This window comes from Haemaphysalis longicornis, unplaced genomic scaffold, assembly GCF_048455015.1.
Source record: "Haemaphysalis longicornis isolate Haplotype H1 unplaced genomic scaffold, Haemaphysalis longicornis Haplotype H1 scaffold_8, whole genome shotgun sequence".
NCBI classification, from domain to species: domain Eukaryota; kingdom Metazoa; phylum Arthropoda; class Arachnida; order Ixodida; family Ixodidae; genus Haemaphysalis; species Haemaphysalis longicornis.
In genome coordinates, this window is record NW_027526445.1 from 58445382 (window position 1) to 58469439 (window position 24058).

Sequence of the window (24058 nt, forward strand, 5' to 3'; positions counted from 1 at the left end):
GGGTTGCCTTTATTACGCGAGGTAACTTTCTCGCAAAAAAATATTTCAGCGCAGAAAACGCAATCAAGTTGCAGGTCAGAATTTTTGCGATAGGCTTCGAGAACATACTTATCATAATAAATAAAAATATAATAAAAACAACATGGACCACCGCCAGCCGCGTTACAAAGTGACGCCAAATGCAGTGTTTTCATAAGTTACGGTACGCGCCGGAGCGGGTTTCCTGTGAGGTGAGAACAGGTCGACCAACCAGTGGCGGTTTCGGTCACCGTGCGGGACATTAAAACTGCAGACACGGCTGCCGACGAAGCAAGCTGAGGGCGTTTTCTTGTTGTTGTTGTATAGCGATTTTTTCCGCACCAATAAGGAACTAATGCTTGCCGATATCGATTATATTGGCAGGTCTGTGGCAATTACATAGCCATGTCCGCTTTGAAACATGAAGAAGCATAGGTAAGCCCAACCATCGTCAGCTAGACTTGGCACGCATACGACACATGGCTGCGGCAAGTTCAGGTTGCGATCATTGCGCGGGAAATAAAAAGAGTCGCATTTCGGCGCCAAACTTCAGGGGTGCGATCATTACGCGAGTGCGACCCTTATGCGAGTAAAAACCGTATATGATATGTATATATATTTTTAAAATGTGCCTTTTCGGTGCGAATCTACATCTAAAAAATCTAGATTAATTTTGCTAAATGCAGTAAACGCATGGCCTTTAGTGGGTCAACTACAATGCCTAAAACATTTGTCACCTGGCCTATCTTGCTGTAAGAACCAAGATTCTGCGATCGTACTGCAGCGGGTGCCAATGTGTGGAGCAGTCATTCTATAACGTGAAGTGATCTTGCTGTCAGTACTTTGTGTGATTACTGGAGCGGCCACGCAACTTTATATTTGTGGTCGTTATGCTGAAATAATGAAAGCCCCATGCTTAAGGGAAAGGTGGATAAAACATGAAGACTCGTGCAACGCAATCTTCGTCAATATGGAAGTTGAAAGTTACAGCTGCTTCGACCGTGTCTGAAAATAGTGCAATCCGATAGACGTCTCCTTCACAACGGCAAGTACACTAGCTTGATTCAGAGGACCATAGGCAGAATTTTTTTTGTGAAGCGTCACTTGGGTAAGTCGTCTTTCCTGCAGTGTGTGTTGGCCTTACGATTGACAAACTAGTAAGGCATATAAACCTGCGGTTTAGTAAAGATACGGTCAGCTCTTAAATTTGCAGTTTAGTTACCGCTTCTTTTACGGTCGTAAATGTAGATTTAGTGAGAGAACAATATATTCACCGCCAATAAAAAAACAAAAAAGACAAACAACCCAGACTCGCTCAGTAATAAAATATGGGTGTTCACGATTTTTTACTACTACGCAATGACCCTGGGGCGATTCGACTTTATCTGCTCACATTTTTTTTTCTTCCGGACAGGCAGATATAGTTTCGCGTTATATGGCGGCCAAAAGAAGAGGTGGTGGACGTTGGAAAATATCCTGGAAAATATCGCAATATGTCTGGTTCTCGTCCTTGCCGGGCTGCAGGAGACATCTCGGCGCCTTCCGAAAGTCCCGGAACAGCGTCAGCCGATATATGACCCGCTACGCGCCATCTCCACCAGGGAAGACGATCTGAGGCTGATTAATATCTTGCAGCGTATCTGGACAGCCCACGCCGGGTGCCGGGGCGCAGATCGGGAAACGCTGTTCTTTAGAGCACTCCACTGCCAGCAGATCGCAAAGAGGCAGCGATTTTCTATAACCGCCAACTCTTTGTGAGTAGAGAACGAAGCTCTTTCTTATTTATTGCATTCACATAGCAACGCTGTGACCACCAGTGACGCGTGCATTTACATGCTAAAACACCTTATAGAGTTGGTGGTAGAAATTTGTAGAACTGACCTTGTTTGTCATTAGCTTCTGAAAGCTAAAAAATTGATCATGAATACTTATGGTTTCATGTAAAAGTGAATTTTTCGAAAACAATTTCTTATGCACTGTTGAGTAAATCTTTCAAGTTCAGTGTTTCCGCATGTTTCAATTTAAATATAAAAACGCGGAGGAATGTTGTTAAGGCGTTTCGAGCTCTTAGGTGTAAATAGCAAAGATCATAAGCGCGCTGCTTGTCCAAGCGAAGTTTCCGAGTTTTGAACCTGCGAGATAAGGATAATGAAGGATAATGATAAGGATAATGAAGGATATAGAATACAACGAACAATTTTTTTAACTTTATCAGAACATTCCTGCTAAATGTTCGTAATAACGCCCCGTCTTTTAGGGCGGTGCCCAAGGCATTGTAGAAATAAACTAAGAAAACATCGCATTACAAGGCGACAAGTGCTGCAGAGTTCAACATTTTTCGTGGTGGTAGGTATATATGTGTATATATTTATATATTTTTTTTCTGAGAATTAGATGATAAGAAAGCTTTTAAACCGCTTCAAAAGTGTGTTGCCGCTTCTTGTACTTTGAAGTGCCGCCGTCCGTTTAATAAGAAAATCTTCCCGCTTAAATATTAGGTTGCACTTTATTTGTAGAGCCATCACTTTAAAAACATGTCATGTCCCACCAACACTGTTTTACTTTTTTTCAGATAAAAGTAAAACGTACGCAGCAAGAGAATGTTGCCGACAGGCCTGTTTCCTATTTTGGTAAGAATACACTGTTCGGAAGACAATATTTTTATCCAAATTAAATGCCGTCCTTGCTTTCTGTGGTGTCGTCTGGTGGGACACTCGCTCATGTTCCCTTTTATGTCCCGTATTAATGAAAATAGCTCATGTTTTATCTTCATCTGATGATAAAACGTTGGCGTCTTTGCATGGCACTTAAAAATAACACAAAATGTTTATTTAATGCAACCATGATCAATTTAAAATAACATGACGGTAGCTACGTGGTATTGCACTCTAAAAAAACCAGGGAACAAAATAAGCCTGCTTTATAGGCCTCTGTGCGATAACGACAGTTTAAATTTCGAGCCCGGCAGGAACAAGTTAAAACCAGCTCAGCATGATAATTCGGCTATTTGAGAATACTCTGGGAAGAATGAGATATACTCTAGACAAAGATGAAGATATGGAATAAGATAAACATAAATGTCAACGTTGTTGTGCCGTAGTATTCAAAATAAATTTTATTCGGGTATTTTCAATAATGAAAGTGCTAACTTCTGACGCAATTCATTTGCAGATTTTGGCATGCGTGGCCTTCGCAAGCTGTGGTAAGATTGCTGCTTCATTGCATACTACTATGTTCTCTGCCCCGTAAAAACACCCTTGAAGATTCCATACATTCTCTTCCCCTTTTTCTACTTACCGCAATATGTGAAGTTTTGAGCGTCCGAAGTCGGCGGGGTGCGCTTATTATATGGCAGAAAGGATATTTCCCTTCAACACGTATAAAAATTGTTACTAACAGGTTACAATTACCGCAGACTTCAAACAGGTACATCACAAGCACCATTTCCCACCAGTGCGCTGCATTGCGCACCTATATAGGTCACGGTCCGGTATGACAATGACCTAGAGTGACCTATATAAATACGCCATGCAGCACATTGCTGGTAAATTGACAAAGTTTGCCTATTGCTTGTGATGTACCTGTATGTCGCGTTCGGTAATTGTAACCCTTTTTAATGCCTGCCGTGGTGGTGTAAAGGTAAAGCATCCGCCTCACGTGCAGACGGATTGTGGTTTGAATCCCAATGCCGCGAAATTCCCACCGGATTAAAAACAATTAAAAATCGATGTGTGGAGGGAATAGCAGAATGAGGCTTGGGGTGCGGCCTGATCCCGGCGAACAACATCGCTGGTAAAGCACTCGCTCGCCATAGCAGAATTGCCTGCCCCCCCGCCTCCCCCCAATTGTTGTTATGGCCACAACCTCACATGCATGCTCCAACTAACCCTCTACCATCAGTCTTCAGTGGTTGCGAATACCCGTGACGCGGCGGAGGGGGACAAGAATCCCCGGATTCGGACAGGCCGCCATTGGAAGCTGAAACTGGCAAAGTTGAACACGGGAATTTCATTGAGCGAGGCGAGTCTAGAGGGGTCGCTTAAGATATTAGTGTTATAAATGGGATGTAATAGAGCCTAGCGAGGATAGGAGACCATGTGGATCCTTCACAGCGGTGATAAAAGGAGGGGTCCTATGTTACTGTGGTCTATTGAAGAAAACAGAACTGGGACAGGGATTCCAAGTCAATACATGCACCATTATACCAATAATGAAAGGGTAGCCGGTCTTGCAATTAGGTCTAATAAAACGAACAAAATCAAGGTGACACATCCAGCCTAGATCTAACAACGACGACCATCTAGTTGAACGCCTGTATGAAATTGTGGAATCGGCAATGGCTAAAATAAAAATACACTATACGGTAGTTATGGCATACCTCCATGGTAAGGTTGGCAAGACGCAAGTTAGATACAAGGCAGTTGAAGCTATGGTCCAGGGTCTAGAAATAACACAGGAGAGTTAATAAAAGAGTTCGCAGAAGAGAATAAATTGTAGCATAATGAGTTCCTTCATCCGAAAACTGGAGAGCCAGAAATGAACTTCGAGGAACCCAAATGGAGAGCATAAAAATGAAATAGGCTTCCTACTTTTCGATACACCTGGCGTCGTGCAGAATGTCGAAGTGCTCGGAAGGGTGCGGTGTAGTGACCACCGTATGGTAAGATCTCGAATTAGGCTAGATTTGAGGAGCGACCGTAAAAAGCTAGTACGAAAGAAACCGAACAATCAGCTACCAGTGAGATGGAAAGTTGCAGAATTTAGGTCAGCGCTGCAGCACCGATATTCAGCTCTAACCTAGGAAGCAGAGTTTACGACACATAAAGCCAGCGTCAATATTACACGCATTATGACAGGGTGTGCAGTAGAAGTCGGGGGCACGATGGCTAGGCAGGATACTGGTGAAGTTTAGCAGGAGACGAAATATTTAATTAGGAAACCGCAAAGCATTACAATATCCGCAACAGCTGACAGAATAGAACTAGCCGAGCTTTCGATGTTCATCAATAACGGTAAGACAGCTGACTTGCGGAAGTAAAATATGGAGAGAATTGACCATGCTGTAAAGAACGGTGGCAGCCTTCAAGCAGTGAAGACGCATCTAGGAATGGGGAAAATTCAGATGTCTGCACTGGACGAAAAGCAAGGCAATGTCATACAAAATAGGGATAAAATGGTTGAGTAGCCGGGGAGTTTTAACGAGATGTGCGCAGTAGCCTTGACATCCAGGATAGTACCTTTAGAGGGCGTAGTTCAGAGGAAACAGACATCCCATTAGTAATGACAAAAGAACTAAAGAAGGCTTTGAAGGAAATGAAAGGGGACAAAGAACCCGTTGGGGATAACAAAACAGCAGACCTCTTGAAGGATGGCGGGCAAATTGTACTATAAAAACATTTAAACCTTATACGCAATGCCTAATGAACGTGTGTGTAGCGGAATTTTTGAAGAACGCGAATATTATCATAGTCTATAAGAAAAGTGACATAAAAGAATTTAAAAAATACAGTCCGAATAGCTTACTGTCAGTTGTATACAAAGTAGTTACCAACGTAATCGCTAACAGAATTTTTGGCACATTAGATTTCAGCCAGCCCAATGAACAAGCACACTTTTGTAAAGGCTATTCAATAATGGGCCACACTCACAGGATCACTCAGGTTATATAGAATTGCGCAGAGTACACATAACCCCTAAACATTGCCTTCATACATTAGGACTAAGCATATGACTCTGTCAATACCCCAGCAGTCATTCAGGCATTCCGGAGTCAGGATGTAGATGAACTTTACGTAAGAAAACTAGAGGATATTTACTATGGGCCCACAGCTACCGTCGTACGCCATAAAGAAAGAGGTAAAATATCTGTAAGGAAGGGCGTCAGGCAAAGAGACACGATCTCCTCAATGTTATTCACAGCACGTCTACAGCAGTGTTCAGGACAATGAATTGGGAAAAGTTGTGCATGAGGGTTAATGGAGAATTACTCAGCAACCTCAGATTTTCTGACGGCGGTACCTTGCTAAATAACTCGGGGGACGAATTGCAAAACATGATTCCAGCACTTGACAAGTACACAAAAATCGTGGGCCTGCAATTATTATTTAGAAAACCGAAGTAATGCCCAATAACCTCAATAGAGCACAGAAGTTTTAGATAGGTGGGGAGGTAGTGGAATTGGCAAGTGAATATATCTACTTAGGCCTAGTAGTAACTCCGGATCGTAACCATGAGGCAGAAATAGTTTGAGGGATACGAATGGGGTGTCGTGCATTCGGCCGGCATTCTCAGATAATTAATGGCAGCCTACCATTGTCTCTAAAGAAGAAAGTGTAAGACAGTGGCATCTTACCTGTAGGAGCAGAGACTTCGAGGCTCACTGTAGGACTCAACCTAAATTGAGGATGACTCAACGAGCGATGGAATGGAAGATGATAGGTGTAACGTTAAGTGAAAAGAATAGAGCGAAGTGGGTCAGGGAACAAACGCATGTTAAAGAGATATTAGTAAAATTTAAGAAAAGATGATCATGGGCAGGCCGTGTATTGTGAAGTCAAGATAACCGTTGGTCATTAAGGGTAACAGAGGGGATCCCTAAAGAAGGCAAGCGTAGCAGGGGGAGGAAGAAAGTTACATGGCCAGATGATATCATAGCAGTTTGCAGGGATAAATTGGTCGCATTAAGCACAGGACCGAGATGATTGCAGATATATGGGAGAGGCCTTTGCCCTGCTGTGGGTGTTAGATAGGCGTCTGCTGCTGCTGCTGATAATGATGATATAACACTGAAAACGGAAAGGTTTAGGTAAGTTTAAGTAAGTTCTTTAGGGTATTTACGACGTGCTGCTTTCGTAACTTCTTTGGTCTGAATTGGCGGCATACAATAATCTCGAATATTGGAATGATCCCTTATCAGCGATTTTTAACAAAGTTCGTCTGTTTTTGACGTATTCACAGCCGTAGCTCTAAACCCGGTTCTAACGGGTCGGAATAAATTCTGCCATATTTCTAAGTAATTGTTTCTGTATTCACAGAAAAACAAAAAAGGGCAAAATATTTGCAGATAGATCTTCAGTGTAGTATTACGCCAATAAATTGGAAGGGAATGAAAAAACTTCAGAATTACAACGAATAACTCTGGGTGGCGTGTAGCTGGTGCTGCTGAAAAAGAAAACAAATTTTACGAAGACCACCTCGAAGCGCAGAAATGTGGTTTAAAGCGGCATTCTCAGCATTTACTCGCCGCGGTATTTTTCCAACTATTATGTGGGGCTTCACTGAGGCTGCGTTCGTGCAGCGCCCAGTCGACGTTTCGGAGCCTAAGAACTTTCCGTGAAGCTGTTGGAACGTTTTTGTATAAATAACTGCCTACCCGCTGTCGATTTACTGTATTCCGCAACTGAAAATAAGCGCTTGCGCTTGAAGTAGGAATTAGCTCATGGTTTTTGCCGCTGAAAGCGTGTCGCAATGATTACATCAACTTAGTCGATGGAGGGCGCTCAATAATTAAAATGAATTTCATTAACAAGCTATAAAGAAAAAAATAGCCAATATGCCAGAATATTATATTCTACACCAACAATTTTTGGACATCCAATGCTGCAATAGTTATATAGTTGAGCACTGGAGACATCCTATTTTGAAAAACAAAGAACGCAATGTACCGTATGGCCTAAGAGCACTCATTTGATGCACGGGAAACTTTAATCAGGTGTTGAGGCTATATATTACACGTTTAGCTGTTTTCTTGCTGGAAAAACCCATGAAGACCTATGTATTGGCTCGTAACTGTCTAACACGCCGTACCACACCCATATTTGCGCTTGAAATGGGGATTTAAGATATTATCGAAAAGTAATGCCACCTCATATCATTGGACTGAAGAGCAGGCTTAAGCCTTTTAAAGTATATGACGTGTTGTGGAAACCAAAAACTTTTAAGAGGGGTATTTTGAAATGCCTAGATGTTTGCACCTCGGCCGCAGTGGTTAGTCACTGGACCTAGAACAAGACCTGGCTTGGACACCTCCAGTTAGCATAGAAAAGTATAAATGAATAGTAACTGGTAATGTTACTTAATACCCGTCTGGCCTCATTTTTGTTTCTAATTTTTATGCTTAGGGCGAAGAGATCGGGCGCAAACAATCCAACCATGATGCGACCCTCTGCGCGGATAAATTCACTATGTCATGGGAGTATATCAAAATCCGACGTGAACTCTACAAATAGTTCTCCCCAAATTAAATCACATGAGCGGAACAAAACAATAATGTTTTACATCTGGTCCTTTTGCTATCGAATGGCTAGATCACGATGTAGGTTACGATAACGTATATGAAGGGATATGAAGGGCACGTTTACGTTCTGTCGTACCGCAAGCAGCCGCCCCATTCTCACACATAAATTCCCCTATTCGATGTGGTGCGGTGAACACACGTCATTCCTAATTTGTATTCCTGCCCCCCCCCCCCCGTTACAACGTCACAACTGAGCGTGAGAAAAGCGCGTGCGACCTGTGTTTATCAAGTGTGGTGGTGGAATGTAATGGCTCTAGACAGAGAAAATTTTACAGAGCTTTTATTGCGTTCCGGCGTTTATCGAATGCTCTGCTATACTTTTATATATTTTTCTCGCTTGTTGTGTAGTTGTTCGCTCCTCAGTGATCAGAACTTGGGTTTGCCTAAATATTCCTTGCGTTCTAAAAGTAATGTGCCTTTAAAAACTTTGTCGCTCACGCGAACGGAACAATACACAGGCAGTTCAAATAAGAAATTTCGGCTTACCTTTACCAAACAATTTTTCCTTTCTTTGACGCCCTATTTTTGTTTTGGTGTTTAGCACCAGCTGGCGAAACGGACTGCCAGCGCAGACGCCGCGAACAGAGTGCAACAGGCAACCACACCGGCCTGCTTGTTCCTGAATGCGATGAGCACGGCCACTACCTACCTATTCAATGCTTCGGCCAAGCTACAGATGGAAGCCGGTTCTGTGCCTGCTACGACAAAGATTTTGGGCAGATCAAAGCCCCATCCAAGAAGGTCAAGTCTTGCAATTGCATTCGTAAGCACCACGACTGGCAACAGCAAAACGGTGAGTAAATCCGAAGCACTAAGTGAATCTTAAGAAACGAAACCCCTTTTATTACTTCAAAATGTCATTTTAGTCGATGTGCTGTTCGAAAGTGGAGCATGAGAAGCCCAGAAAGCAACGAAAATTCATGAAATAAGTGAGATAAACCTGAAGGTATAACCTAAAAAAGGCCGGGTACAGGCTAGCTGGCTGTCCCAAACGTTCACAGTGAATAAAAGCGGCGACAGACGAAGTAAAGGGTAACAAATTTATTTAGCGCTTGTTTATGACTCTCTACGGGGAAAGCGGACATCGAGCCATGCTACAATAAAGTATTGCCAAAACATAAATATCACGCTTTTGGGACGTGAAAACTTTTCCTATCGAATCATTTTACTTTTGTGCATATCCTCCAAGTGCGGTAAGTTGACCCACACACTGATCTACACGCTACAAAAAACTAGGTTTGAACGGTTTAAGGTAGCGATAAAAATGTTGCAACAAGTCGTACCGGTACCTGGTTTCACGTAGCCATTAAAAACAGCCATAGGTGGTTCTGACCCACGCGCGACTCTACTGCTTCCAAAAGCGCCATTACCAGAGTATTATAACCTAAATAAATTGATGTTTATTATGAGTTCCCTCTACGACCTGAATTACAATTTTATTGTCGCTTAAGGCTTACTGCATGATTGTTGACGCGAATGTGCACGGAGTTTGTTTACAAAGCTTATGCTTTCAAATCCTGGTCATATCAGGACTAGCCCACTTGAAGCAGAATAGGCGTTTGCGGAATCAGTCCTTTTTATTTCGTTTTCTTATCTTTTGATTCTGTAAGCCGTGTGCACAAAAATACCTTTACATATACGCAGAGGAATGCTTCCACTAAAATTTTTCAAAGATTTTTCAAAGAGTAGGACGAATCGCACTAAACATCAAGTTCTCAATTTAGATATATCCCACGTTCAAGGGATAAATAAGTTGCTGTATGTTCCTCTCGCTTTAAATTGTTTTGCCTGCTTTTCTGAGCATGATAAAGGCTGCCATCTTCAGAAACCCCTCTAGCAGTGTTTTTATCCGCAGCTTCTCAGATGCACGTCAGTGTTCTGTGTCTCAGTACTGCTACCTTTCTAGTCAGCAATTATAACCTCTCATGAAACAGAAGCTCTTATAATTTACATTTCTTTGAGATGGAGACATCGTCACTTGCACGAAGAGGCCATAAATATATATATATATATTTCATTCAGTAAACAACGGTAGCTGAGCCGCATTCCCTTAGAATCTGATTCATATTATGGTTTTTAATGCGCCGAATTCTACGACCTGGCTTTAGGCGCTGGCTTGAGGCACGAATGGGAAATGAGGGGCTCGAAAAGAAATAGGGGTAGGCAGTCAAGAAAACCTAAAAAGGCAACGGCGAAAAAGCGGTAGGTCTTTTATTATCCTTGAGGCAGATACAGTTTTTTTAGGGAAGGAAAGAAAGTGGGGGAAAACGGGCCCGCGTGATGGGGTTCGAACATCGGCCTCCAGAATACGCGTCGGGAGAGGTGTCCACTAGGCTACCCATGGGGATGGTCTCCGCTCCACATTCTCGGGTATTTATTTGGAGATACGGGTTTCCTCCCTCGGGGGCGGTAACCAGCGCTAGCCCGACTTCTCGGGGAGAAGTCATCTTTGTTTAAAACACAGGCCGTGACTCGAGTGAGTATGGCACGTCGAGAAGGGTCGACCAGTGTTGAACCCTCTTAAGCTACATATGGCACTTAGATTCCCAAATCAGAGACTGTCCCTATGCGTGTAGCGAATCAGGTTGGGAAATAAAGGCCTCGTTGAATAAAACAGAAATAATGGTAGGCAGTCAAGAAAGCGGAGAAAGGCCAAGGGGAAAATTTCACAGGCGTTGCCTTTCGATAACTTTTTTAGAGGAAACACAATAAACTTACGTGCAACAAACTTGATAAAAAATACAAAAGAGGCAAAACGCACAAAAGACACACAAAGCACCAACACGGGCACTCCATATATAGTCAACGAGAGATAAATTCGGAAAAATATCTAGCCCTTTATGTGAAAGCCAGCGGAAAGCCGCCCCGAGGAACTGAATTTGTAACCTTGCTATTTCTGCAGCCTCTCTATTCTCCGGTACCTCCTTTCCGCGCATAACAGAGATACGGGTACGTGTATATCCTGGAGTACAGCTGCGGTAACAGCAGTGAATGCTACAATGTCCACGTATTGCTCGATTCACGTTTAAGTCGTGCTCGCTGAGCCCATCATTCGAGCTTCGGCCTGCCAAGCCTGCTCATTCATTAGCGCATCGATTCCATTTTAGAACAAGTGTAAAATTTCCTCGCGTGCACGGTAATTGTAATTTTTTTGAGCAGAAAGCAATATATTAACTTTCCACGTCGTACAATCTTTTTGAGGAATTGGGACATTTTGAGAATGCATGGTATGACGACTACCTTTTTCTCGTCATCTTCCCTAGGGTTCAGTTTAATTTGTGCGTTGGTTAAACGCTCCTTCAGCTGTTTGGGACAGACACGAGTTTAGAGGAAGGATACTCTGATGCCGAAAGGCGGTCAATTGCTCATAAAACTGGAATACGTTCAGTGATATATATATATCTTTTTTTCTGATCATCATCATCATCATCATCACCACCTGCCTGTCTACGCCCACTGCAGGGCAAAGGCCTCTCCCAGTCTTCTCCAATTACCTCGGTCCTGTGCCAACCGTGACCAATTTATCCCCGCAAACTTCTTGATCTCATCTGCCCATCTAATTTTCTGCCGCCCCCTGCAGCGCTTGCCTTCTCTAGGGATCCACTCTGTTACCCTTAACGACCAGCGGTTATCTTGCCTTCGCATTACATGCCCTGCCCACGCCCATTTCCTCTTCTTAATTTCTACCAATATGTCTTTAACACCAGTTTGCTCCCTGACCCACTCCGCTCTCTTCTTGTCCCTTAATGTTACACCTAGCATTTTCCGCTCCATTGCCCGCTGAGTCGTTCTCAATTTAAGTTGAACCCTCTTAGTGAGCCTCCAAGTTTCTGTCCCGTAGGTGAGTACCAGTAAGATGCAGCTGTCATACACTTTCTTCTTCAGTGACAATGGTAGGGTGCTATTCATTATCTGAGAATGTCTGCCGTATGCACTCCACCCCATTCTGATCCTTCTAATTATCTCTGCTGCATGGTTGGGATCGGGGGTCACAACTTGGCCTAAGTAGATTTATTCGCTTACACTTCCACTGCCTCGCCCCCTATCCCAAACGGCTGTGCTATCCCGAGGCTATTGATCATTACTTTGGTTTTCTGCATATTAATTTTCAGGCCCACGGTTCTACTCTGTTCGTCCAGTGCAGAAAGCATGCTTTGCAATTCGTCCCCCGAGTTACTTAGCAAGAGCTGCTTTGCTGGTGGGTTAATGGAAAGCATACTGAAATATGCATAACAAAGCCGAGCGTTTCAGGCAACTGTAAAAATTTTATGATTTAATTAACGCTCCTGGCAGTGACGAAGCACAAAGAGTAAACGTGGGCCCGACGAAATCTACCCTTGTCGCGTTCGCACGCTATTTGCTGCCAACTTGCATCGTATAGAGATTTTCATGAAGCAAACTACGAGGAACCTTCAGGTTTGTCCAGCCATTTTTCTTCCCTAGTGCTTAGAATGACATACACTACACTGCCAACACGAGGCACTATCTCATTCCGATACTTCACCTGGTTCCACAGTTTTCTTACTTATGGGGTGGGGGCTACCTTAGACTCTGTATTTAATTTAGGGGCACACAAAAACCGTTTTGCTTTAGTCATTGGCCACTATAAGGCTAGGCGGGTGAGACACCTGTAGATTAAAGCGGCAGCAGGGAGATTGACGGCCTCTTTCCCAATTTGGCTATGCTCGTCACATAAGCCACGTTTGGTTTCCTTGGGGCACTGCTTGGCGAATTATACAGTGACATGTGCAGGCAACCTGCCTATAGAACACAGCTTACGTGATCTAAAAACTCCGCTTATATGAATCTAAGGGGTAGCTGAGAGCGTTTCTGAAGCACGGTTTAGCAATGACAGCTCCACACTGGCTGAAAGAATACCGAACAGACATCCAGCTCCCTGCGAGGAGTTCATACTCCAGCTGTTATTGTGGACGCAAAAAGAAGCTGGACATCCGGAAAGCGGATGGTGCCTCCACGCGGGACTATATGCGTAACTGCCAGGGGGTCTAGAAACGACCGGAATTATCCAAGCCTAAAAAACACACCCGAGTCCAATAGTTGGACGGAGGAGTCCAGAATACTACGCTACAGTTAACGCGTCGGTACACCTGAAGCATGTTTTCCTCCACGAAAAAACACTCCATTGGCCTAGAAAAGCTGTCAAAAACAAATCACTGAAGACAGCAGCCGAAAAAAAAGCACTGTAGCTAACCGCCTGATTGAAATAGGCCTTTTTCTAGTCTGCAAACACCGACTTGACGCATAATCACGTTGTGTGGTGTGCCTACCACTCCAAAGCTTGTTGGCGCAGGTAGACATATATGGCAGCAGTTATGAGTGTGTATGTTTTCCTAACAAACCTGAATGATCGCACAAACCTCAATGATTGCACATTGAACCTTTTCCGCGCTCTAAATGTTCGGTGCAAAGCAAGCAGCCAAAGCGCACGTAGGAAAAGATTTGTGGGAAGAATGCATGTATAAATTACGTAGGTTTGTGCTGTTTCTCAAATAATACACCTGAGAGGAAGAGCACCAGAGGCGATATTTATCGTATTTAGTCTACCCATGAATAGTTGTTGGTGATTGAAGAACGGTACTTTGGACCAAGTATTCAATACTTTTCTTCTACGCTTCGAGGTCCGAACATCGCATGCAGTTTTCGAATAAAAAATGAAGGAGGCTCGCAGTAATGCGTAAGAGTTGAACGTAGTGAAGCTGCACGCAACAGTAGCGTTTTTCTCTTTTTCGCCGCACGGCGTTGTTTCAGACTCACCGCTGTAAGCGGGACCACAGCTGTAGGTTCGTCTTCGATTATCGGACACGGTTCTGCGCCGCACGCGTCCTCGTGGCCTTCCTTCGTGACACCCGCTTATCGCTCAGGCGTCGGCCTCCTCGCCTTCTTTCGCGACGTTCCGCGAACGGATCACACGCACGTCTGCTCTGCCTCCTCGCCTATATCTCGCCTCCTTCAGGCCGCTGCTCTTTGCGGATAAGAGTGCACATTAAGCCGCGGTCTACAAATAATTGTTTACATAAACGTTGGTGATAAAGTAAACACATGACTTAGGGAGTCCTGTCAGTTTCTCGTCACTTATTTAATTATTTATTTATTTTTATTTTTTGTTTTTTATTGATTTCTTTATTGATTTATTTATTTATTTTTTTGGAGGTAACCGCAGGGCTTAAACATTATAGAGGCAAGGGCTTTGCGCCCATGCATTTTTTTTTCATAGTGAAAAGGCATTATTCAAGGCCTGCAATCTGCTTTCGCCTGTCTCGAGAATGAGCGGAAAGGCTTAATTTAGGCAATTGCTCATTGTTTATGTTGGCGTCATGCGCTTTTGCGTAAAGCTTCTGTGATATTGTTAGTTTTGTGATTGAATGGGAAGGAAAAAAATTATCCTACCACATTACAAATATTTTTGCGGGTTGCTACTTAAGCAAGGCACTCTGTTAAGTCGGTAGCACCCCTTTTGTTCTTTATAGCTGTTGTGGAAATAAATGATGGTGTAGAACCTACACTGATGAAAATTGGCAAATTAAACAACCTCGCCAGTTAACGAGTACAAGTGGTGTAGACAAGTAAAATTATAAAATAGAGGAGAAAATTTGTCGTGCATAACGAATAAACGTGATGTATAAAACACGGGCACTCAGGCTTCGCTGAATAGCACAATTGAAAAGCACAAGTACTTTATCAAAAAAAAATACGTTGCCTTCAGTAAGGAGATATAATGCATCAAATAAAACCTAGAGCAATGACAATTCTAAAGAAAATTGAAATAATATTGGGGGAGGCGGGGGGGGGTGTCCCGTAAAACATATTTAGCGCATTTTTTTCCCAAAATATTGTTCATTATCCAAAGCCTCTCTGTGCTGCTAATTTGCAGCCCAGCTTTTTTCGAGTAGATTTTTATTCTATTTGTCTAAAAAAAAACCAGGAAGTCATATCAGCCTACTTGTATAGCGCTCCTCTTCTTATTACCTTCGGAAAGGTATCGATCACGTAGTCGGCTCTGCAACAGAGCCAGCGGGGTGTACAAATAACCGCACTCCCCTATTTCGCTGTCCTGCTCACACTTCCACAACTTTCGCGTTCGCTTCTTGTTTGCTCTTCCAGTGTGTCTCTATTAGCTTTCTTCTTACCCCTCTCTTCGCTATGAAAGTCATTTATTTTCTTCGCCGCTCCGCGCACGAGGAGTTTCATCTTCCCTATAAAACCTCGCGTCCACCCAGTTACGCGTTTGGATGCTTACACTTTGCGTTTTAAAGAAGGCGGCGACGTCTTACATTGTGGCCACTGTAGGAAATCGGACGCTATGGCCAGTTTAGCACAGACTATCTGTCTAACCCCTTCCAATTTTACGCAACATACGTGCATACGTTTGGTTCACCAGCACATGGGAGGACAATAAACGGTTAAAATCCTGCAAGCCATAGACTAGAAGATATACAAGGAAGAATGTCTCACCTGCAATATTTGCAAGGGTGCCAACTTTGCAAAAAACTGGCGTCGTAGTTCGTTCCAAGCAACGGCGAAAGGGGGTGACAGGACTGAGGGGAGAAGCGGGGCGCGATAGAGAATGTGTTGCAAATAGAGAAACAGAGCGGAGGACAAAACTCGCTAAGGATGACAACGGTACGGAAGTAAGTGACTTCATAAAAAAATTGGGCGCACAACCGTAATCACAGTGGTCGGAGAATCCACACCATGTCAAGTGGTACAAGGAAGTACGAGTTCTTATCCTGCGATGATCACATCATCGGCGAAAGCGCGACCACGCTCTCTACTCTGGCGTTATCTCGTAGGGTTCCGCCACCGCCATGCACGTCTCACAAGGCACCATCGGCGTACAGCCTTCGTCGTCGCCTTTTCACCATACACTCCTCATCACCTTACCTGCTCGCGGTCAATTCGGTTTCTTTCTAATTCTCTTGGTTACAACGGGCGACCACAACAATAGACGTAAAATACCTTGAAGCAGGCGCTTATAAACTGCGCCTTTAATGCGCAACATTTCGAGGTATTGGACAGATATTTTTGTAATAGTGTGTAAAAAAGTAGAGTATCACTGTGTGGTTCAAAATGATCTAAACAAAAATATCGTTCACTACGCCGAGATAATCAATCATGGCAATTGCTAATAGAGATTTTATTATTGGGCGCATTAAGTATTTCTCGTAGCCTTTCTCGAATTTAGGTGGTAAATACCTGAGCGGAATGCTGCTTCTACTTAGCTTTTATTACAGGCTACCGCAATATCAAGCAAGAAGTAAAGGAGCAGCAAAAATGCTTTTGTGTTGTTATACCTCGCCTCACTGAACGCTTCTCCCTTCATGTTACTCTTCTTGTAACTCTTCAGCAGACGCCCATTCTACGAAACAAATCCATCTTTACGGGGCACTAATGTAAGAGGTACTACAACGCAACTGAGAGTCATTCGTTCTAAACCTCGTTACCCTGTCTGTACTCTTCGCGCACGCTTTTGTGATGGTATTTCTGAGACTGTTGGTGCAAGGCCAACGAGAGCAAAACGCGGTTGCCTTCCCATTACGACAAGACTAACCATAACGAATTTGCCATGGAGAGCTTGCTAGGCTTTAGATCAGTTGAATGGCTCCAGGTGCGATGTTGTCGGATCACTGGTTCTAAACGTCGGAGCTTTTGCAATGTGCAGTGTAAAGCGGTGTTTTTTGTCGTCACCTATTGCACTTCCGATCTGAAGGCACGCGTAGTTATTCACAAGCCTCGTATAAAATTACTTTGGGACAAATTTATGTGTTTGGTTACTCACTGGAGTGAACATCGGTGCACAGCGAACCTTACCGAAATTATATCTGTCACGAGAATTACATCGCCAGAAGAAGTTCGATTGATACGTCGGCACTAGGAATTAGAGCACACGATCACTCTAGCCGCCACGGCAGTTGTGATGCACTCGGCCAAACGGGTTCTGTACTCAAGCCTCTGTAGTTCTAAGAACGCGTCTTGAATCTTTCGCTATAACATTCCTAATTCAGATGGTGCCGCCGTCTAGGAGAGGTGAAGCAAAGTGCTACGTTAAGTTGCTAATGAGCGCCGATAGTTGCCGCCTCGATAGGGCAGCTATAAGCTGTGGGGTGGTGGTCCGTGCAGGGTGGAGGAATAATATAACTTTTTCCTCCACCGTGGCCCTAGGTAAGAAAATTGTTGCATTAAGGTAGAAAGGAAACGACCCCGACTGGCGCATGTCACTCTTCTGACTGGTTTGCTGCGACGAGACACACGCCAACGTGAACCGGAACACGTTCATACAATTACGGTCCACGCTACTAACTCTGTCTCTTGCGTGCAACAAGTTGAGCTCATCGCAACGCCACCGTTTGCTCCATACGCCACGGAGAAGAACCGAAGTGGAACAACCTTTCCAAAAGCGCCCGCCAGCAGAACGTCGCTCGCCAAGCAGGCCCTAAATACAGCTTCCGACCCGCAAATCATGCAACTTTCGCTGTAGCGGACCTTGATTTCACCAAACGACTCGTTGACAACCCGTTCGGTTTCGTTCGGACGGTTTAGGAGCACCTGATGATTGACTCGAATTTACGCAATGTTCAGGTGCGTTTATTTCAGGGCTTAATGTTGATGCGTCTATTTGTGCCATACCGACAAACTATAAATGTTGATGTGCAATTTTATATCGTTACACAATGAACATTCAACTGCTCCTCCGAAGGCCCATTTCACTTTAGTGTTTTACCGATTCCTAAGAAAGAAGAAAAAACCAACAAATTTTTTCTATGCTGAAGAAAGTTGGTAATTTGGCTATGAATCGTGCTTTAACAAAAATGAAATGAACACATACCAGAAAGTGGAAGTCCAAGATGTGAAATATCCGTCTTCCAGAGCCTTGCCACGACTTTATCGCTAAGGGTCTCACAAAGAAAAAAAAGTGAGTTCTAACATCACGTGGGAAAGGGGCGGCTGTCACAATTCAAGGATTAGTTCGTAGGACGGGATAAAAAGTCTAAACCTACAGTTTAAACACAAAACAAACGCCGTCCACATATTTTTAGGCAAAGTACGACTTAAGTGTTGATCATTACGTCGTATCAGGAACCTTAGTAAAAAAGTGCGACGTTGTGGTGGAGGACAAGACGGTGGGTAAAAATGTAGAGATAGAGCAACTATGAAGCCCCACAGTATTGTTGAAGTGAGGTTAGTGATGTACCGCTACTTCCAGGTCTAAAGGGCCACTAATAAGATAAACACTCCTGAGGTGAGCTTGGGGTCTGAAGGTGCCAATGGCGGTTAAAAGCATGCCCACAAATCCCAAGAGGTGACGATGCAGTTTCTTGTTAAAGGAACCACATAGTTAAACACGCCGTCACACAGAATCCACATCTCTCATTCTATAATGATCTACTATAAGACTGCGCTCAGTCCCCAGCACCTTTTCTTTTAATACTCATTATAATAGCCTACATTATAACTCGAGAAAGGAAGCATCAAAAGAAAGTGTCTGCCATTTTCCGTTTCTCTGCCCTCCTTTAATTTCTGTCGGACATTTTGGGTTATATTGCTGTCAGGGCAATGCCGCCTCTCGGAATGTTTTAAAGTTCTGCTGCACCGTGAATAAAGTGTTTTTAGATGGCTTTCTTGGCTCCCTCCGAATGGGAAATTAGGGCTAGGCTCTGAAGTAAGGGGCTTAATAGCACCGTTTTTTGTTCTTCCATTTAATCAGCGTCCGTGGTACAATATTACCTATTTCTAAGTAATTCTCAGTGAAAGCGGAAACACAGTAAGGTAAAGGTGCTGGTAAAGGAAGTACAAGCGAGATAGAGAAAAACAGACACCGTGGCAGAAGGAGAGTATAATATTTAGCCCGCTTTTTTATGGAACTTGAATTATACCTCAGTATTCTGCTGCAACAGTACATCTTAGATGAAATCATTTTAATGGTGAAGGATTTAATGTTACATGTTTTGTTCCCTTGACAGCGACTCATAGGGAGAACGAACCCCGATGTAACACCACGACTGGGGAGTTTCAAGAAGTGCAATGTACTTCAACTCACCACTGGTGCGTGGATAAGGAAACTGGCGATCACTTGGGAACGGAGATGAGTGGAGGTTGCGACATCGACCTATCATTCATCACTTGTGGTGCCGACGGAACCCACCACGGCCACACCGAACACCACGACGGCCCACACCATGGTAGCGTTTCTGAACATGGCGCCGGCTCTCACCACGGGGCTAGTCCGGAGCATGGTGATCAGCATTCGTAACACACTGGACATGACCAACATGGAGATCATTCTGGATTAGAGTAGGAACGAATATTTCGAATTTATTTTGAAATAAAACTTTTTGTGTAACAAAAGGTGTTCTCCCCTTTACCAAGTAGCATGTTTGGAAGATTGTATGGATACATTGATAACAATGTGCAAGAGCGGATTTTCTACTTTGCTCTAAGGTTAGTAGTCACGAGGAAAGTATTCCCTCGCGGGAGATCTCACACCTGTAATTCCTTGGCACAAAAAGCTTCGCTAACAATACTTGCACTGTTTTGGCTGTGGGAAATAATTGCACATATACAATCCGCACGTAAAAAAAACACTTCAAGAAGAGAGTCCCATATTGAGGTAATAATGAGCATTTCTTAGGCCTTTTTGATTTTGTGTTGGCGCACAAGCACGATCTTAAAAATAGGGTAACAAAGGGAAGAGCTGTTATAAAACGACCGAGATTACGCAGGCTCAATGCTTTTGTCAACTCAGATGAGACAGATTACAAAATGTGTGCATCGTACTATTGGCATGTCTTGGAATGAAAATAGTTCAGCTAAACTCAAGCCGGGTTCTTACGGCAAGACATGTTTTTAGACAAAGATTTGCTGTCAGATTTGCAATAACCGAGGAGGCCATACAAGGCTATCATGGACTAAGTCCACCTTTATGATCCCACTATGCTAACGTAGAGCATTTGGAGTTCTCTTGCAGCTGGGGTAAAGTGACAATGATGCATTTTGTAACACCTTCAGGTCTGCCTTACGGGCTGGTGTAGCAACAACAAAATAAGCCTCAGCTGAAAAACGTTTCCGGGTTTGCGATGCTCAGCAGGTCACAATGGCCGGCAAAATAATTAAATATTCCTTTGTTTTCCATTTTCGAAAATCATGGGAAAGAATATCTGGTGTGACCTTTCCATTTGATGTCACCTGAACGTGAATAATCACAAAGGATCAGTAAATTATTTTCGCTGGCGTCTGGTTCGCTGTTAGGAAGTCACCTTTGTTGTCTACTGAAGTGCAAACGAAATATTTATCGTGTGATTCTCTTATACACAAAGATACATGTACTTTTCTTTGGGGCGCTGTAACTTCAGTTATTATGTAGACTGTTCTCTACCAACAGCTACCACGCGAGGATCATGGTGATAATGACGACTGTTATGGCATCCCTTTTGTAGCGGGGAGATGGCGTGTTATTTACCAAAGAATCTAATGTATCTATGTCGCACTCTTGCTTCATTTGCCGCGCTTCTCTTAAGAAAAGCGGGAAATACATCTTGTCTGTTACTGTTGGTAGCAGTCCTAAACAATATTCCGTTCTATGCTCTTCTTCGACAACCATTCTAATCGTGTTTCAGTCACCACAACAGACTTAAAGTTTAGTTTCTCTGTGCCACCTTGAAATATTATGGCTTCAGCAAACCTATTTTTCTATTGTTTAGCTTTTGAAGGATATACTGCTCTCCAAAAACTGTGTGCCATATAGTTTATGCTTCTTTTCCACAGACAACGCGGACCCCGACTTTTTTTGTTCTACCTTTCTTTTTCTTCTTTTCCGCAGACCACCCGTGCCCACAAACCCTTAGTTCTCAAGCATCCCGCTTTAGCCTCAAAGAGCCAAGCACTCTTCTTGAAATTATCCTAAAAATGCTCCTGGTTGGTGCTCAATTTTTTGCCATATGCATACCTCACAACGTGTTCTGTTCTATTTTTTTCCAAATTCCTTTAGTTCTATAAGATTTTCTCCCGTGTGGTTGCCTCGGCTGAATTTCATTCTCTATGGTTTTTTTGCGTTTTTATCCTCAGCCGTCTACTCTTAGCGAGTGGGTGGCTGTGCTTTTGCACGTATAAGTACCTAAAATCCTTACCTTGCCACCTAGACGGTGTTATTGCTCTCAACGCCTCCACGAGACAAATTTTACTCTGAGCTGTAACTTCAAAAGACGCTCAGCACAAATTTTCTTGCATTGCTTCTTAAGTTGTTTTACCTTGCGCTCCGAAATGCATACGGCCTTCCATTTTCTGGTACACGTCGAAGCATAATAGAGCGTTTAATTTTAGGTCGAGTACTGCATTCGCTAATATCAGCGCCGGAACTAGTATTCCTATCCGAATTTCTTTACGACCTTGTATCTCTTATATCACTGATGAGCACTATGATTCATTACACCTGCGCTTAACTTTCTATTATACTTATGTATTTCTCTCGATCTCCTAAGTCAATGTTTTCAACACTCCCAAACAGTTGTGCCCCTGACCTAAGGTAATGCGCCATGCTGTATTGACAACGCGTTAGTGGTAGTGTCCTTGAGGGCCATTATTCCAACTTTTTCCGTTCTGTAACTTGACCCGAGGTGTGTGGCTTCCTGGAGTGGCAAAACAATGAAAAAAAAAGATCTCAGGAGTTTCTTGGCTAACCCATATTTGAGGTCTGCTCTGGCACCCAATACACTATGTATATTGAAAACTGGCCAGGAGTTCTCAGGGACCATCTCATCTCCGCGTATTTTCAATTAGGTCATGACAAAGCTTGTTCGAGGCATTGCAGATGTCCCTGGCGTTCATTTCACGGCATATGAACACGATGTCACCTTCTCGACCAAAGCTGTGGATCATTGCTCCACAGTTAGCACTGTTCGTAGTCTGCAAGGAGGTATTGACACGTACACCAGTCTCCTGGACGCTACCGGAATTGAGGTTTACGTGGCCAAAGAAAATTTTATCATCATTTGGGGGAGCCAAAGTATGCGGTCGTGCCTCGCATAACGTCTTGAATATTGTTCAACAGTTCTGGAACGTCGTTTCGCTGACAAACGTAAGTGGCGAGACAGTTTCCTTACTATGTGGTGACCACCCCGGATGACCATTCGGCCCCACCGGACTTTTCGTGCTCGTAAAACGATCAACGCAGCTATCAAAAGACAGTTAAGCCTAACGAACCGACGGCGTGCTTCTTCGGAACCAGCGGCGTCGGCTGCCGCTGCCGACGCAGCTGCCGGCGCAACTGCAAGCGCGGCCAAAGCCTCGGCGCCGCCACTTTGTGATATGAACGCGGACGAAATACAGCAGACTAACATGGACAGCCACAAAGCTCATGAAGTGCCACCGAGCGTCGACTCCAGTCCAGCTGGCCGCTACGGCGCTTACCAAGATGAAGACGCCGAACGTGATCAACTGATGAACGAAGACGACGGCGGTGTATGGAAGCGCGTCTTGCCTACCAAGAAGAACAAGGTCACCAAAACAGAACGGGTAAGTCGGGCTCGTTTCTCACTGCAGTTGAGACCACTGGTTAAGATGAAAGTACGAGATATCCCCAGACAGGCCATAGCTAACGCAATTGGCTCTAGCTCTCCCAGCGCCGAACTTGCTGAAATGGCTCCGATTAGGTATGATGACGCCGCTAATAGTGCCCACATCACCCTCTACGATGCCGAACATGCTGATAGGCTTTCCCGAACAGACCACCTCACGTACCGGCACAACGGCCGACTTGAAACCATAGAGGTGACTGTCGACCGAATGGACTTTAACAAAAACACAATTCGCGGAGCTATACGGGTAGACCCGGCTGAAAGTAGTGACATCATCTTCAATTGGCTGCGTTGCGAACAGGCCGAAATACTACGAGTTCAGAAGATAGGGAAGTCGGACCGCGCCATTATCACCTTCAACTCTGCAGTCCTTCCACGAGTTGTTAAATACTACATGGAACTGGTGAGAGTGGCCGAATACAAACCGAAGCGGATAGTATGCTTCAACTGCCATTCACTGGGCCACATGGCAAAATTCTGTCCTGCCTCGAGTGTCTGCCGGGACTGTGGCCGCCCACATGCCACAGAACAAGAGTGCGACAACAACCCCTTCTGTGCGACGTGCAAGGAGCCCGGTCACCTCGCGGTTAGTCCAGCATGCCCAAGCCGCATGGGGAAATCGGCTGACCAAGATCAAGATTCCGCAAAAAAAGGAAACGCCAAAAACGAACAAGAACACATCGAAGCTCAAAGATGAGATCTCTTGGGCCGACGTGGTCCACACCCAACAAAAGGATGCCCCTTTTCCTCCATCGACTCGAACATTGAATACAATCATAAAAGAGAACAACAGCCTTAAACAGGAACTTCAAGAACTCCGTGCCGAGCTGCAGCAACTCCGCTCGGAACTCAGCCAAGCCCGAACACAACAGCAGCGACGCCGATCCACCTCTCCGGGTCCACCGCCAGTGCGCCGAAGCCAGTCTCGAGTGAAGAAAAAAACATTGCCGCAGCAACATTCGGATAAAGCGCAAGAATGGGTTACAACACACATGCTGGCACAACGGGACTCGCATTTGAAGTTCGAAGCCTCTAAGGAACTACAAAAAGCATTCAAAGGGATTCATGAGCTACAAGGGCACGTACACACGCTAAAAGGCGACATTCAACAGCTAGCCGATCAGCTCCGCTCATTTATTGAAACCGTCACCCCCGA

At 44.1% G+C, this 24058-nt stretch overlaps 1 protein-coding gene across 1 annotated transcript; it reads left to right on the forward strand.

The window, feature by feature from the left end:
- Positions 1-1642: 1642 nt before the first annotated feature.
- On the forward strand, positions 1643-19678 carry LOC144148889 (U20-hexatoxin-Hi1a-like). Its single transcript, XM_077680414.1, has 5 exons — positions 1643-1772; positions 2591-2648; positions 3190-3220; positions 8856-9107; positions 19294-19678. Exons 2-5 carry the CDS (start codon positions 2619-2621, stop codon positions 19581-19583), a joined length of 603 nt encoding a protein of 200 aa, XP_077536540.1. The 5' UTR covers positions 1643-1772; positions 2591-2618; the 3' UTR covers positions 19584-19678.
- Positions 19679-24058: the final 4380 nt, after the last annotated feature.